The 17,226-nt window shown below is 42.4% G+C and overlaps 1 protein-coding gene across 5 annotated transcripts in view; it reads right to left on the bottom strand.

Annotated features, from left to right (window-relative positions):
- Window positions 1-17,226, bottom strand: part of LOC117884840 (sodium channel protein type 2 subunit alpha) — a 127,614-nt gene that overhangs the window by 59,319 nt on the left and 51,069 nt on the right. For all 5 annotated transcript variants that reach the window (XM_034785698.1, XM_034785700.1, XM_034785702.1 and 2 more), the window contains exons 13-16: window positions 16,435-16,567; window positions 13,552-13,790; window positions 11,814-11,987; window positions 570-926 (exon numbers count right to left, since the gene is read on the bottom strand). In XM_034785698.1, coding sequence (XP_034641589.1) covers window positions 570-926; window positions 11,814-11,987; window positions 13,552-13,790; window positions 16,435-16,567 — 903 coding nt within the window. The remainder of the gene's footprint in view (window positions 1-569; window positions 927-11,813; window positions 11,988-13,551; window positions 13,791-16,434; window positions 16,568-17,226) is intronic.

Below are 17,226 nucleotides of genomic sequence, written 5' to 3'. Positions count from 1 at the left end.
GTTATCTCTGAGCCTGTGTGTTCTGAGTGCTCGGAGCCTGAGTCATTTGAGATAATTACTTACAGGTCCTAATGGTCTAGCCAATCCACAAGCAAGGGTCTAACCAGGTGACCCCATGGCAGGTATATAAGATCCTAATGAAAGTAGCAACTCCAGTCTGCTCCGTGTCACTACCTTGTTGGGGATGCTCCCTGCTACCTGATGTAATGACAGAGACTACTCCTGCTCCAGCCTGAGTCTACTCCTGCTCAACCTACAGCCAGTCACACGGCTGTCCTGACTTACACATACACTACACATACCATACAGACAGAGTATTCCTAGTATAGGCTGTTGTATCTAAATCAATAAGAAATGTGTGAAAGAGTGTTCACAGAGACATCAATTCACATTCCAGGTTCAATTATGATATGAACATGTCTTATTTTGATTAAAATATGAAATGAATTTGGATAGTTTAAATTTTAAAAAGTTGGCCCTTAACTCCCGTTAGTTCACCTCAGTTAAAATTAAAAGCATATTTTATCACATAAGGCATCATTTTTTTGCAAAATAAATTAGGTACATACCACTAGGTTTCCAATCACCATGACCATCATGAAAACAATAAGGCACATGGCTTGCCCCGCAACCTCCATACAATCCCACATAGTCTCTATCCATTCTCCACATAGTACTCGGAACACAATCAAGAAAGAGTGGAAGAAGTCATGCATGTGCCAGCGTGGAAGTTCACAGTCATTGGAGATCTTGCAGACACATTCCTTGTAGCTTTTACCAAACAGCTGCATACCAACCACAGCAAAAATGAAGACAATGATGGCCAGCACCAAGGTCAAATTTCCCAAAGCCCCCACTGAGTTACCAATAATCTTTATCAGCATATTCAGTGTTGGCCAAGATTTTGCCAACTTGAAAACTCGAAGCTGAAAAACAAAAGCAAAGGAGCACTGTTACTGATGCTGCTAATTATAATGAAATTATCAATGCATTTCAGATTTTCAGTTACCAAAAAACCATAACTGTAAAATGTCTCATTTAATTGTTACAACCTTTAGTCACCACATTTATGTTTTCATAGAAGCTGGCCACGAAGGCTTAGCAGGTTTCTACAATAAGGCATGTACAGACTGAAGTCCTAATTCAAGTCCCTAGCAGCCAAAAAAATGTAGCCTTTCACTACGGGCTTCAGTTAGTGAAATGCCACAGAATGCCACAGAACATCAGACTGTGCCTTTTTCTGTAACCACAGAAAAAAAAGAGAACCACTCTGTTGGGATCAGTAGCACTACAATGAACATGCTCATCGTGTCCACTGATTTTCTCAAGGATATAGCTCCCATAGACAAACTGCAGATGACTGGTTGCTAACAAGCTACATAGAACCAAAAAGACAATGGGCCAAATTCATCCTTGGGATAAATCACTGAAATCAGTGGAATTATCTCAGGGATGACTTGGGCCCTATGCCCTTTAAAAAATTTATAATATAAAAATACATTTTGCTTTCTGTTCAATGAAAGAGAATACTCACTAACAGCATATATATATAGGAGGGGGATTTGTCACCTGGGAAGAAGCCCCCAGATGTTATAAGAGGAGTGTTGGTAAAATTTTCAAAAGCACCCAAGTGACTTAGGATCCTAAATCCCACTTTCAAAAGTGATTTAGACATGTAAGATCCTACATTTCATTGAAAGTCAATGGGACTAACGCTCTTAAGTGCCTATATCCCTTTTGAAAATCGGACTTAGGCACTTTTGAAAATTTTACCCTGTCTCATTAAAACCACCTGAGAAAAAGATTTTGTCTCCTTTCTTCCCCCAAGTTCACTTCCTCCTGTCACAGAGATCATCCTGGTGGAAAAGTACTGGATGTAATTGCTGCTAGAATGCATCATTGATGCTCCTGCAGTTGTTTTTCAGTGATGGTTAGGTCTGGGTGGACCTCACAAGTTTGGAAGGTTTCCTTCAAAGAAGGATGATAGAGTTACAATGTTTATTCCAATTGCATGAAATTCCTTTTTTGGTTTCAACCAGGCCTGCAACCAACGGTGTATTTTAGTATTTCCTCTTGGCTGAAATGCAGAGGAGCAAATGCATATAAATTAAACAAACAAACCTCAAAAATGTTCTGGTTGGGATTATTTCAAAAATTGGGCTAATGGTATTTGTTATTTCATTTGAATTGGTTCATACATTTCTAGTGGTACCACAAACAGTACTGCCAATCTGAAGCATTGAAAAATTATTAATCTGCTTAAAAAACATGAGATTGGCTTAAAAATAATTAGATTTTTTTTTTAAAAATGGTAGATTGTTTTTATTTGTCTTCTGCTTTCTGAGCTGTTAGGATACATTCAGTTCATATTTTCAAGCTTTTCTCCACAACACTGAGAGCTAGAAACTTACTTTTACTTATTTAAATGAAAGATAAATTCTTCCAGTATCACTTGATTCCATGAGCTGGAGTTTCAAGAAAAACATTAAGTTCTATGCGACTTGTGATATAATCATGAGAGCTGGCAGCAATGCACAAGTTAAATACTGACCAACTCAGCTTCTTTGAGCTAAATTTATTGAACCTTCTTGAGAAGATTCATAGTATCCCTGATTTCACTGGTAATAATGGCAGTATGCAAATATTCATCATGAAAGATGTTATACACGAGGAAGGATGTTAATTACATTATATTTGCGACCTGACAAGATTCTAATTAAAGTTGCCAAAGTAATTTAATTTGGCAACCTATTTACAGAGCAAGATCTGAGCTCCCCAAATTCTCTCACTGAGGGTGATCAGCACCTTAGTTTGTTTTTTTCCAGGAATTATTTTGTTCAAGAGACACCGTAAGGTAGAATAAGCCCCAGATGTATAATGTATTAATTTTAGAATAAAATGGTTTTGCAAAACTTAATAGCCCAAATCCCTAAATCCCTATTCATCCCCCAATATGGACCCACGGAAAGCAAATACTCACCAGCAACTACACACCACACCACAGAAACACCAACCCAGGAACCAATCCCTGTAGCAAACCTCGTTGCCTACTCTGTCCCCATATCTACTCTGGCAACACCATCAGAGGACCCAACCACATCAACCACACCATCAAGGGCTCATTCACCTGCACATCTACTAATGTTATATATGCCATCATGTGCCAGCAATGCCCCTCTGCCATGTGCATTGGCCAAACCGGACAGTCCCTCCGCAAAAGAATAAATGGACACAATCGGACATCAGGAATGGTAACATACAAAAGCCAGTAAGTGAATACTTCAATCTCCCTGGTCATTCTATTACAGATTTAAAAGTCACCATCATTGAACAAAAAGACTTCAGAAACAGACTTCAAAGAGAAACAGCAGAACTAAAATTCATTTGCAAATTTAACACCATTAATCTGGGCTTGAATAGGGACTGGGAGTGGCTGGCTCATTACAGAAGCAGCTTTTTCTCTCCTGGAATTGACACCTCCTCATCTATTATTGGGAGTGGACTACATCCACCCTGATTGAATTGGCCCTGTCAACACTGGTTCTCCACTTGTGAAGTAACTCCCTGCTCTCCATGTGTCAGTATATAATGCCTGCATCTGTAACTTTCACTCTATGCATCTGAAGAAGTGAGGTTTTTACCCACGAAAGCTTATGCCCAAATAAATCTGTTAGTCTTTAATGTGCCACCAGACTCCTTGTTGTTTTTAAAAATTAACATCACATTAACTATCCGCTAGTCATCTGGTATAGAAGCTGATTTAAATGATAGGTTCTGCAACTCTTGGGTGAATATCATGTGGTCCTGGTTACTCATTACTGTTTAATTTATCAATTTGTTCCAAAACCTCCCCTACTGACACCTCAATCTGAGACAGTTTCCCAGATTTGTCACCTAAAAAGAATGGCTCAGATGTAGGAATCTCCCTCACATCTTCTGCAAAGAATTCATTTAGCTTCTCTGTAATGGCCTTATCTTCCTTGAATGCTCCTTTAGAATCTCAATCATCCAGTGGCCCCACTAGTTGTTTAGCAGTGTTCCTACTTGTGATGTACTTAAAAATTCTTTTGCTGTTACTTTTTGAGTGTTTGGCTAGCTGTACTTCACATTCTTCCTAATTATATTTTTACACTTCACTTGCCAGAATTTATGCTCATTTCTATTTTCCTCAATAGGATTTAACTTCCACTTTTTAAAGGATGCCTTTTTGCCTCTAACTGCTTTTTTTTACTTTGTTGTTTAGCAACGGTGGCACTTTGCTGGTCCTCTTCCTATGAATTTTTAATTTGGAGTATACATTTACATTTTATTTCATTGGACTCTACACTTTCTTTCACATATAGCTAAACTCCCCCACGAGTACAACCTATTCTGTCCTTCCGATATATTTTGTACTCTGCTTTTACTGTGTCCCACTGATTACCTTCATTCCACCAAGTTTCTGTGATGCCATTATATCAATATCATAATTTAATATGAGGCACTTAAGTTCACGCATCTTAGTATGATGGGGCAGGAAAGCTCTGCACACTAACTGGACAGCATTGAGTTCCAGAACATTGATGTGTAGGGTGGCCTCCTTGGGAGACCCCTTCCCTTGGACCTTTAAGTGGTTGAGATGTGCTCCTCATCCATTAGAAGTGTCATTGTTGATAGAGGCCAGGTAAAAAGGTAGTCCACTGCATACCTGGGTTGGATCCCTACACAACTCTAATGAGGGAGGATTTCTCAAGGGATTATGGCCACCAATCTGTGCTGTACCTGTTTGGCAGACACAATGATCTCTACAACCCTTGAAAGGGCTGCAAATGAAGTCTGGCATGCTATGTGACATACGTGCATGCAAACATGTGCCCCGAGAGTCTTTCTACTGGTGTGCTGGGATAAGACTAAGGTTGGCATAAAGTTGATCTCAGTCTGCAACCTTTCACAGACCTGGGGTCTAACAGTGCCCTGATAAACGCCAAGCTCTGAGTTGGGATCAGCATTGTTTTTTCTCTATTAATCCTGAATCTCAGTATGGCAAAGAGGTCTTGTGTCCTTTAAAGTGAGTCGGTCACTTGCTGGGTAAAATTTTCACCCTACCATATGTCTAAGTAGAGATACACCCAGATTCCTTGTCTTAACTATGGGTGGCCACTAGAGCTAGAACTTTGGTGAACATTCCTGGCACCATGAAGATGCTGAAGGAACCTTAGGTACTTTCTGTGAGCTGATTGTATTGAGATGTGAGGCCTCTTGAAAATTGAGAGCCACGAATCAGTCCATAGGATCCAAGGGGAGAGTACAGAGGCAAGTGTAACCATATGGAATTTGAAGTAATAGATGAAAGTGTTGAGGCAAAGAAGACCAACAATAGGTCTCCAACCCCCTTTCTTCTTTGGGATTAGGAAGTAGTGAGAATAAAATCCCCTGCCCCCGCATTCTGGGAGCACTTCCTCTACCACTCCCAGTTGAATGAGGGAATCCACATCTTGCCTCAACAGTCTTTTGTGAGAAGAATCCCTGAAGAGGGATGGGGAGGGTGGAAAAGGGATTGGAACAGCTTGAAACTGGACGTGATACACCTTGCTGATGATCTCAAGGACCCACTGGTCTGAGGCTATCCAAAAAAATGGGTTACCTATCTCTTGTAATTGTTGTTCTTCGAGATGTGTTGCTCATGTCCATTCCAAATAGGTGTGTGCGCGCCGCATGCACAGTTGTTGGAAGGTTTTTCCTCTAGCGTTACCCGTCGGGTTGGCTGTGGAACCCCCTGGAGTTGCACATCTATGGAGGTATGTATAGGTCCCTACCACCCGCCGCCGCTTCAGTTCCTTCTTGCCAGATATTCTGATGGAGGGGAGGTGGGTGGGTCTTGGAATAGACATGAGCAACACATCTCAAAGAACAACAGTTACAAGAGATAGGTAACTGTTTTTTCTTCTTCTTCATGTGCTTGCTCATGTCAATTCCAAGTAGGTAACTCCCAAGCCTTACCTAGGAGGCAGGATCAGAGTTCATGGAATCGCTGATTGTCGCACCACTCTGCCGAATGCTGCATCTTTAAACATCTTATTAAAATAATTCTGTTGAACAATAGCACTGTTAGAAAATTACATTACTGAACTGTTTGTTGATTTTACCACACAGTTTTGCTGCCGAATGCTGCATCGTCTCTGGCCTGCTGTGTAATGGCGTAGTGTGACATAAAGGTGTGGATCGGTGACCATGTCACTGCTCTGCAGATGTCTTGAATAGGAACTTGTGCCAGGAACGCCGCTGAGGATGCCTGTGCCCTTGTGGAGTGTGCCATCAGCATGCAGGCAGGAATCTTTGCCAAGTCATAACACGCCTGAATACAGGATGTGATCCAAGAAGAGATCCTTTAGGACAAGACTGGAAGCCCTTCCATCTGCTCCTCAGTTGCAATGAAGAGTTGCGTTGATTTCCAAAATGGCTTCATTGTTTCAATGTAGAAGGCTAATGCTCGTCTGACATCCAGGGAGTGAAGCATTCATCCCCTGTTGCTAATGCGCAGCTTACGAAAGAACATAGGGAGAAAAATGTCCTGGTTCATGTGGAATTGTGAAACTACATTTGGGAGAAAGGCAGTGTGTGGTCCTAACTGCACCTTGTCCTTATAGAAGACCATATATGAAGGCTCCGAAGTTAAGGCCTTAAGCTCAGACACCCTCCTGGCTGAAGTTATAGCCACCAAGTTCACTACTTTCCAGAAGCATGTTGCTAAGGGCTCAATAGGAGGTCCCTTCAGTCTAGAGCAGGGGTGGGCAAACTTCGACCCGCGGGCTGCATCTGGCCTGTCAGACTTTTTAATCCGGCCCTCGCCTGCCCAGCTCTCTGACCGGGGTTGGGGGCTTGCCCCACTCTGCCTGCCCAGTGCTCCCTCCAGGGAGTGGGGTCAGGGGGCTTGCCCCATGCTCCCTGCCCGGTGCTGTGGTCGGGGAGCGGGGTCAGGGGCTTGCCCCGCTCCGGTGCTCCAGCTGGGGAGCAGGGTTGGGGGTTTGATGAGGTGGGTGAGCCTGAATGATAGATGGGTGGGCCTTGATGAGGTGGGTGGGACTGGTGCAGCATCTTTTCTGATTTAAAAAAAAAACACATTGCCATCACAGCTCTTTTGAAAATGAGGCCATTCAGGGATGCTGCAGGAATGACGTTATTTCGTCTTTGCATGAGGTATGTACTGTAGTACACTGAAAAGTTTTAGCTAACATACAATTTGTGTTCAGACAGGAGAAAAATTGTGTGGTAAAATCAACAAACAGCTCAGTAATGTAATTTTCTAACAGTGCTATTGATCAACAGAATTATTTTAATAAGATGTTTAAAGAAACTTATGTTGTCCCTGTTTGAATATGAATTGTTAATTTTGTGATCATTCATGGCTCGCCATACTATTTCCATACCCAGATGTGGCCCTCAGGCCAAAAAGTTTGTCCACCACTGGTCTGGAGAGCACCAGGTTGAGATCCCATGGGGGAATTGGCTGTCTTACTTGAGGGTACAACCTCTCTCTGCCTTTGAGGAAAGTGGCCCACCATGGGGTTTGCAAAAACAGAGTGACCAATTGATTGGGGTGGAAAGCTGAGATAGTGGCCAGGTGCACCTTTACTGACAATACTAACAGATCTTGATGTTTCAGATGCAGCAAATAGCCCAGGATAAAGGGAATCGATGACTGTAAGGGTAGAATGTCATTTTGTAATGCCCAAATGGAGAATCTTTTCCACTTGGCCAGATACATGGCCCTGGTGGATGGCTTTCTGCTGCCAAGAAGGACCTCTCTAACAGGGTCTGAGCATATGAGTTACAAAGGGCTTAGCCACAGAGTTTCCATGCCACGAGATAGAGAGACTGCAGATTGGGATGCTAGAGGTGGCCATGGTCCTGTGTAATCAAATCTGGGACCAGGGGCAGAGTTATCGGCATGTCCACTGACAGTGGAGCGTGGTGAACCAGTGCTGGCGTGGCCCCGATGGTGCTATTAATATAATTGATGCTCCTTCCCTTCTGACCTTCAGTAGGACCTTGTGTACAAGTGAGAAGGGCTGAGGACCGCTTGTTGATTGGCAATCCGAAGCTGGAGCCCCCCGGTGAATAGATCTTATGGCCGAAGAGGTCATAGCTTTTTTGCCTCCTTAAATTTGGGCGTAGGACCCTGGTCTTTCTTTTGTGTTTGCTGCTGCCACAACCAGCATGCCCGGCTGAGGGTGGGTGAATAGGTATTTGTACCCCTTGGAGGGTACAAGGTACTTCCTTTCCATCCCCTGGGTCATGGGGGGAATGGAGGTGGGGGTTTGCCATAGGGTCTTCTTGGTGATATTCTGGATGATCTTGTTCAAGGATAAGGCCACCCTTAAAGGACCCTCAGGGGTCAGGATGTCCACCAGGAGATCTGCTTCTTCTGAAATCTCCTCCGCCTGGAGGCCCAGATTTTGTGCTACCCTTCTGAGTAGCTCTTGGTGGGCAATATTGTGCATAGTCAACAATGTGGCAGATGAACCCGTTACTGCCTCGATTGGGGAGGAACAGGATGCTGCCCTTAGCAGCACCGGGTCCTCCTGAACCTCTGATTCGTGGAGGTCTTCTCGTGCTTATACTTCCTGCACGGTGGCAGGGACGGTCTCGGTGCCGGCCAGGATGCTGAGCTCTGTTCCCGCACTATGGAGGATGCGGGGGGGGGGGGGGAGTCTGCCTGTCCAAGGCAAAATATAGAGATCGGGATTCCAGATCATGGGAACTTGCTGATCGTCCTCTTGCCTCAAATGGTGATGACAGTGGTGCTGGCTCCATCTGGAGATGCACGATTCTGGCTCCAAACCCAAAGACGAGTCTGACCTCGGTGATCATGCCAGTGCTGAATGGGACAGTGTCGGAGAGTGGTGCCAAGGGGAGGGTGACCAGTGCCGCATCATGGCCGGTTTGCCCTTAGAAAGCATGGCTCCTTTGTGCAGTACCGGTGCTGCCCGTGCCGGGGACTGCAGGGCTGTCATCGCTATGAGGTTCCTGGCAGCCTCAAACGCGTCCGGGGAATGGAAGATCCAACTCCCCCATTTGGCTCTCCTATGCTGGGGAGTCCAACGGGACCAGACTCGACAGACCTGCCTATGAGGCCAGAGTCAACATTGCCGGTTTCGCTGGAGCAGGGGCTGAGGCCAATACGGGCTGTGCCAGCTGGGGACGAAGAGCCAATTCCATAAGAAGTTTTAACCTAAAGATCCTCTCCTTCTTGGTTCTTGAGTGGAAGCCTTTACAGATTTTACACTTGTCTGTCTGGTGGGCTTCTCCCAAGCACTTTAAGCAGGAGGGTCTCCCCTTGGCATAGGCTTCTGGCAGTACCCACACGGTTTGAAGCCTTGAGACTGAGGCATGTCCCAGTTCCCGAGAAGGAGGAGGGAGAACATGGAGGGAATAAACCCCAACAGAAACTTATCTAACTAACTATCCTATATTAAAACCACTAAACAACTCTAATTAAAACTATTTACAGATACAAATAGGAAAGTCCTCTAGGGGATCGCTTTCCATAGCAAGAGAGAGAAGAAGCAGCTCCAACGACCATCACAGGTGGTAAGAAGGAACTGAAGAGGCGGCGGGTCAGCAGGGATCTATATACACCGCCATGAAGGCGCGACTCCAGGGGGCTCCACAGCCAATGCAATGGGTACTGCTAGGGGAAAAGCCTTCCGACGACTGTGCATGCAGCGCACGCACACATACTTGGAATTGACATGAGCAAGCACTTGAAGAAGAACCCAGGCTTCTTGGAAAGAGGGAGGGAGGTTGCCAAAAGGAGGTTTGGAAGGAGGAGGATCTGAAGGTCATCCAGCAAGACTCTAGATGTATGTATCAAAACGGTTGCTTGCTGAAGCCCCAGAGTGGGGGGCAGCTGAGGAAGAAGCAGTGGTCATCTTTGGTGAAATTGCTGCCTCTTCCTCAAGCAATCTGAAGACCATTGCTGTGGATAGTACTGACAATATGGTCTCTGTCTCTAGAATGGTTGCTGTTGTCTTGGGTGCTTTTTTGGGGGGCTGGGACATACAGTCCCAAGGATCTTAGATTGGCTCTGGGGTCTTTTAAGGTATGGAATGCCACATACATACAACTATGAAGAGCTCATTGCCCTTGAATCACAAGTCCGGTGACCAGGATCCCCAATGGAATTCCTGATGCTTGCAGCCAAGAAGACTTCCTCATCACCATGGCAGAGGCCATCAACCTCTCTGCCGTGTTTGATGCATTAAGCACTGCTTGTATTGCTGTTCAGACCCTGGGCTGACCCTCTATCATTAGGCACTTCAGTGCCCTCTGCCGGTCTTTCGGGAGTCTGTCCATTAAATTGGAATGTCTATCCTGTTACAGAAATTGATATGCAGAGAGCAGTGTCTGAAAATTTGACACACTCATCTGAGGGGGTCCACCCAAAGAGATCTAAGTCCTTCATGTCTTTTCTCCTGAGGGGTAGATTGGTCTAGCCTTACAGCTTTGCAAGGTTGATGTTAGGGAGCAGGAAGCAGGGCAATTCCCTGGGGCCCCATGCCACAGGGGCCTGGCATTGGGGAGCTTGGGCTTCAGCCCCTAGTGGTGGGGCTTTGACTTTGGCTTTAGAAACATTGCAGAAATCCAATGTGTGAACAGGTGAGACTGGGTGGGTGCTCACTCCTTAGTTTCTGCCTTGGCCCCATTAAGTTTAACACCTTCCCTGCTGCTTTGACCTCTCAATGGCCATATGTACTATAAGTATACTGGGGAGGGTATTAATGGAAATATTCAAACCCTTTAGCAGATGCCTGGTATCTTCTTTCTGCCCTTTTCAGTGTCACTAGGATTAAAGGGGTGAGGATTTTCTAGATCAATGTGGATGGTTTGAGTAATCCATTATTAAGAATATGGTTAGTTATTCCATTGCAGGCTATCCAGATGCTTATGTTATTTCTTCTGGATGGCCTCCAGGGAGAATCTAGCATCTCTGCCATTATTTTAACAAGTCCTGGAAAGCCTTTAGATCATTCATTGAAGCAGTGGATGGAAGATTAACTGCCTCATCTGAGGAGGAGGATGAAATGGCCAGACCTGGTGACTTTCTGTGGAGTAATTATGCCTACTATATTTGTTTTTTTCCTCATTTTGGCTATTCTATGGGGGAGAAGAACCCTCACATGAATGTGGGGGTCTTTACTGGGAAAATGTCCTTATACAGAACACAACTAAGCCAATTGGCAAAGAAAAACTTACCAATATTGCTAAAACTAGCAATAAACTTCACAAACTGTAGGAGAACTAAGCTAGCTACACACTAAAAGCAAGGAATGCAGATACTACAGGGTTCTGTCTCACAGATACTATAGGGTTCCATCTTGCAGGCATCAGCAAAATGAAGGAATGGAGTGTGGTTGTGGCTGCCCCACCCTTTATGCCTTCGGCTTTGGGGAATGAGAGGGCACTCAGGGCACATGTGCAGCCCCAGCAGACATTGATATTAAAAAGACTCCAATCTCACACACCAAGAGTGGAATCTGTGTGGACAATCACTCAAAGAAGAAAGTCAGATTACTAATACATTGTGAGGAAGATGCACGACCTACAGTAGATGCATGCAACTAGTGGCTGGGCAATTTAGCAGCTTTTAAAAAATTATGCAATGAACTTCTGACTCGGTAATGAGAATCTACTGTAGAATACTCCCTTTGGAGAAAAGTAATGTGCACTAGATTTATAATATACAAAGAGAAAATTAAAAATGAAGCAGTATATTTGTGTTTATAAAGTAAACATATAATGTAAAAGTCTGCATTGTTTACTAGTGTACTTACCAATCTGAATGATCTGAGAACAGATAATCCTTCCACATTTGCAAGACCAAGCTCCATTAAACTGAGGCTCACAATAATACTATCAAAAATATTCCAGCCTTCTTGGAAATAATAATAAGGATCCATGGCAATTATCTTCAGAAACATTTCTGCTGTGAAGATCCCAGTAAAGACCTAAAGGTAAAAGATAATCTGTTACTCTAATAATATTGAAGAACATTTTAGATAAAAATAATAGTGACAATGTTTAACAAGTTATATGTGTCCAGTGACTCTTACCAAAATAGAAGGGCTTTCTATGATAAATCTACATAGCTTCTAAATATTTCTGTGCACTGATTTAGCAATCAAATTCAGAAGTGAAGCTAAAACATGCCTCACAACATTTAATTGCTAAATGGGAATCAGCAAAGAAGGGAAATAGGTTTTCTCTTCAAACTGCTAATAAGCATGTATGGAGGTTGTCAAACAGAAACCATTCTAGTTGTTCCTTCCTTCTCAAATGCCATCTTTACTCAATTTTCTGAGATAAGGCTAAACTTATTTGAGACCAGATTTTTCCATTTTGACACAGACTATATTGAGGATGGTGTGCAGCAACCTTTCTCCCAGGATGACTCCAGAAGGCACTATCAATCCATGGCACCATCTTCTTCCAAGGTGGACTATGTTCTCCCCTGTGCACCTGTCCACATTGTTGTCCAGTGCACAGGGGCCAGAACTATGGCCCTCTTCCTGTTCCATCCTTTGGGGTTGCTAGCACATCAGGAAGAGTTAGCAGGAAGCAGTTTCTATACTTAGAAGAGTACAGGGACTGCAACTGCAACTCAATCGTGGTCTATAATTATCTGATAGTAAAATGCTCTGTAACCAAGCAGACAAAGATGTCATAAGATCTAATGGCTAGAAGGTGAATGTAGAAAAATTCAAACTAGAAATATGGTGAACATTTTTACAGTAAGCGGGTAATTAACCCACTGAAACAGTTTACCAATGGGGTCTTTAAATCAAGACTGATTGTCTTTCAAAAAGATCTAATTCAGCTACAAGTTATTGCACTAGCTGCAGGAATCACCAACTGAAATACCATAGCTGTGTTATGTAGGAGGTCAGATATTATCATAACTGTCCCTTTGAATTGTGTCTGCCTCTAGTGTAGTAGAGTACAAGGTGAAGAAAGTTTCTTCTGCCCTTCCTCACCCCTCACCCATCCAGGCACATTCTGAATCCAAATCTGGATTCCATTAAACAAGTAAGTACCTCACAAATAAGGCATAAGGTGTGTGTTTTGTAACCAGATTGCAATTTATTGACAAAAGTGATCCTCTGTACTCTGTCACACCGATTACCATTTCTGGGAGCATGCATTTCTGTAAATGAGATCAATGACAATTGATAGAGCCATTCAAAATATCAGACAATTTTACGGGACTTCTGGTGTCTGCTCCTTGTTTGTTCTACAACTAGGATAATTTTTTTGAAGGGGAATGAATTAAACTTTTTTATTAGCAGTCTATTTGTATAGGCAAAACTGGAGATATGCTTTTGAGGTCTCTTACAAACAGTGCATTAAAGAAAAGACAAACAGTGTATCTTAAACATGCATAGTTAAACAGAGCGGCCTGTGAGCATATCACAGACTGTACAAAATATCTTTGTAAGATGTGTAAGAACACTCAATAATTCTTTTTAAGAGAAATTTATTTGTATGTCACATGATACATTATGAAAGACTTACCAGATTTCCTACTGAAAGCACGTGACTAAACTGTTCCGTCATTGGATAATGCTCCATGGCCATAAACAATGTGTTTAAAACAATGCAGATAGTAATAGCAAGATCGACAAATGGATCCATCACAATCAAATTTACAATATGTTTTACTTTTAACCATTGAGTGCAGCAATCCCAGATCAAGCATGTGTTAGCAAATCTATACCAGCATGGTGGGCATTTCTGCCTGGATTCTTCAAGTTCTAGAGGGAAAAGTGTAAAACAAATTTAAAAAGATAGCTCTTTATTATATGTATCAAGTGGGCTTTGTTTTAAGGCCTAAGCATTCTTCTCAATATTTAGGTGACAGAAATGGTATGATGAAACAGATCCCTTGAGACCCAGACTGATGTCCAGCCACAGCAAAAGTTAAATAATTAAAAAGAGGAACTTGGACCAATAAATTCTAAAACTGATGTTAAAAGAATCCTAACTATTCAATTAATAAAATAGCCATTCACAAACCAGAATCTAAACAGGAAGCAAAACACAGCTTTAATTCAAAGGATACCATAGCAGAATCCTGGTGTACTTCAATCACCTTCTGACACAGTATAGAACTTACCTGGGGGATGGGATGTGGCACATGCTCTCATTTCTTGAGTGAGCTTTTCTCTCAGGTTTATGAGACTGTTTTCCATATCTAATAGCTAGATTGGCCCTATCAATGTCAGAATTGGAGAGATTCAGGACCCAGATTGTAAGGAACCATTACACGCTATCACTGCCCTTGTTATCCACCAATTATCCCAACAGAAATGGATGGAAGTATCAGAGTACAAGAATACAAGAGAAGGATCCATGACTGTTTCTCCATAGAAATCAAACTAATTAAATAATTTTTGAGGGATTTTATTTGCACTTGAGAGTCAGAGACAGGGTCACTTAGCTCATGCTGTTCTTTTATTTTATATCCAATGGCTGTCATGGCTGAGGGTGAAAACCTCCCTGATCACTTGAAGTAGTATTTCTATGACAAGAGTAGAAGTACCTGGTGATTATCACTGACTGCATGAGTGGGCACCTCATCTGCTTGTTTGATAGTATTCTTTTGGATGAAACCAGGGGAACCCAGTTGCTATCAGCATCTGTACAAGTGGGATTCTTGCCTGTTTGTCTCTAGACAAGAACCAAGAGACATAAATATGCCCTTAACCTTGTCCTCTTGGCAGATAAAATCTTTCCTTTGCCCTTGTGGTCTTGAGATGCATGAGAGACGTACTTTTGCACTTTACTGTAAGAGGGGTGATGTGGTGATGTTTTGTTTTAGTTACGATCTTCTGATTTTCAGATGCTATTTTGCACTGCTACCCAAGGTGAAAGCTGGTGCCAAGAGCCTCAAGGTGGTAACAAAACCAATTAAAACAAGTTTATAGAAGACTTACAACTTGACCTTTAGCTATGAAGCAGTTAATTTTTTGTTTATTGTTTATTATCTAAAGTGGGTTCACTGTGTGGAAGGAAAAAAGATCCTTGATGGGACTACTCATGTGAGTAAATTTACTCATATGCATGAGTCTTTTCAGGAGCCGACCTCAAATTAAGCTCCAATCCTAAAACCATTCAAGTATTTGTGTAACTTTACTCATGTGAACACTCCTCTTGACTTGAATGATTACATACAGTCATCCTTTATTATGATTTAATTAGAAACACTATGGCCTTGTGTACACTTATGGCAGCATGTAGGGTACATGTGACTAACCGCTGAAGTGAAAAGGAGGCTGTGAACACACTTCAGTGTGTAGCTTCACATGGCAATTAAAGGCTCTGGCAGAAGGGAGGCAGAGGGACACTACAATGCTAAAAATAGCAGTGTAGATGGTGAGAGGCACCTTTGGGTCATGTAGATAGTATGTAGAGTATATACCATAAAATTCTGGCATGTCTTTACTCCACTCATCTAAGCAATGCCTCATCATCTACAGTGCTATTTATACCTTGCCGGGGAGCATGCGGTGTCTGTACTCTACATAGTGCTGTAAGTTTAGACACAGCCTATATTGTTGGAGTGATACGACTTTGTGTTGTTATCCAATATGATCTCACATACTAAACATGTTTGAGCTGGGTCAGTGTTGGGATCCAAGATCTCAACAGAAAAGACAGCTGCTGCTCCTGAAGGCAAGAAGTTCTAAGGACCTGCTGATGCTATTATCAATGTGGCTCCACAAGAGGTAGAAATGGTGGGAATATTAGTGTAGGCACTGAAAACAGACCTGATCTGAGCAGGGTTGGGTTACTTGGCAGCTAGAACACCAGTGGCTGCTCTAGCTAGCATTCCTACCATTGCTGCCTCCCAATTGAATTGTATTTGTGAGAGTAATGGTGGGAAATTTTATGTAAAAAATCTAGCACTGACACAGCCCTAGACCATGTCTACACCAGGAGCACTTTACTGGTACAGGAAAAATGGTATACTATAATGTCAATACACTCCTGATGTGGACACTTTGTACTGATATAATAAAATCACCACCATGAGTAAAACAAGCTATACCAGTCACCAGCTTTGCCAGTATAGCTTCATCTACACTAAGGACGTCTGCCAGCACAACTATGTCAGTCATGGATCACACCTCTTCACACCCTGACTGACACCTATGTCAACAAAAATCCGTAGAGAAGACCGATCCTCAGTCACTTCCCCAAAGTCAAACAGGAATTCTGTGACAGAGTCAGGAGTAGAAGCCTAGTCTCCTAACTCACTGTACTGTGCTTTAGCCACAAGACCATCCCTTCCCATATACACTTCCAGGTGAACAAGTCAAGTGTTGCAGAGTTTTTCTCTGACCAGGTATTTATACTATTTATACTTACTCATATCAAACATACCATGCTACATACCTTCCATTGTGTTTGTGAGTATGCTGGCTAAACTCATTGCTCTTTGCCTTGCACTGGGCTCTGCCAGGAAATCCATAGAAACATGGTAAGAACTTGTCCGTCTCTTTCTTAATTCTGTTTCTGTTGTGGTGCCCTGAAAATAAAATGCTGATAAAATAGACTATCACCATGTGTGTTGATTTAATAAGCAAACGCTATATAGATTCTATAAAAATGTAGTGAGTTTCCAGGAAAATGAGGGACATGTAGGTTCATATCCCCAGTATACTGATTTCATTTAAGTCTCAATTACATTAAAAATTTAAGCACATGCCTAACTTTAAGCATGTGAATAGCCACATTGACTTCAATGTGACTATTTGTGTGCTTAAAGTTAGGCATGTGCTTATATACTTTGCTGATTCAGGGCCCAGAAATTCAATTTGCACGTCTTTCTCACATTGGATTTAACTATTTGTAAATTTGAAAAAAGATCCACAGAATTTGGCACTGAGCTTTTTTATAAATATCTTTCTAAATATGTGGGAATATCTTTTCATAAATCTGTATCCGCACAGCCTACACAGACAGGCAGCTGTGGGCACAAGTGAGGTGTGCATATTTTCTTGGGTTGATTCTTCATTTAGATTGAAAATCTATACAGTAAGCCTATACCTAAATTTTCAAACCAAAATCAAAGGACAAATAATGTCTAATCACATTGAAATTTATACAAAAAATTAACCTGTAAGAATCTTGAACTGACTGAGAGTAGTACCATCACACCCATTCAAGATAAACACAGTATTCTAT

This window comes from Trachemys scripta, chromosome 11, assembly GCF_013100865.1.
Source record: "Trachemys scripta elegans isolate TJP31775 chromosome 11, CAS_Tse_1.0, whole genome shotgun sequence".
Lineage (NCBI taxonomy): Eukaryota > Metazoa > Chordata > Testudines > Emydidae > Trachemys > Trachemys scripta.
Note: the sequence above shows the minus strand (reverse complement) of the source record. Positions and strands in the feature narration are given on the sequence as shown.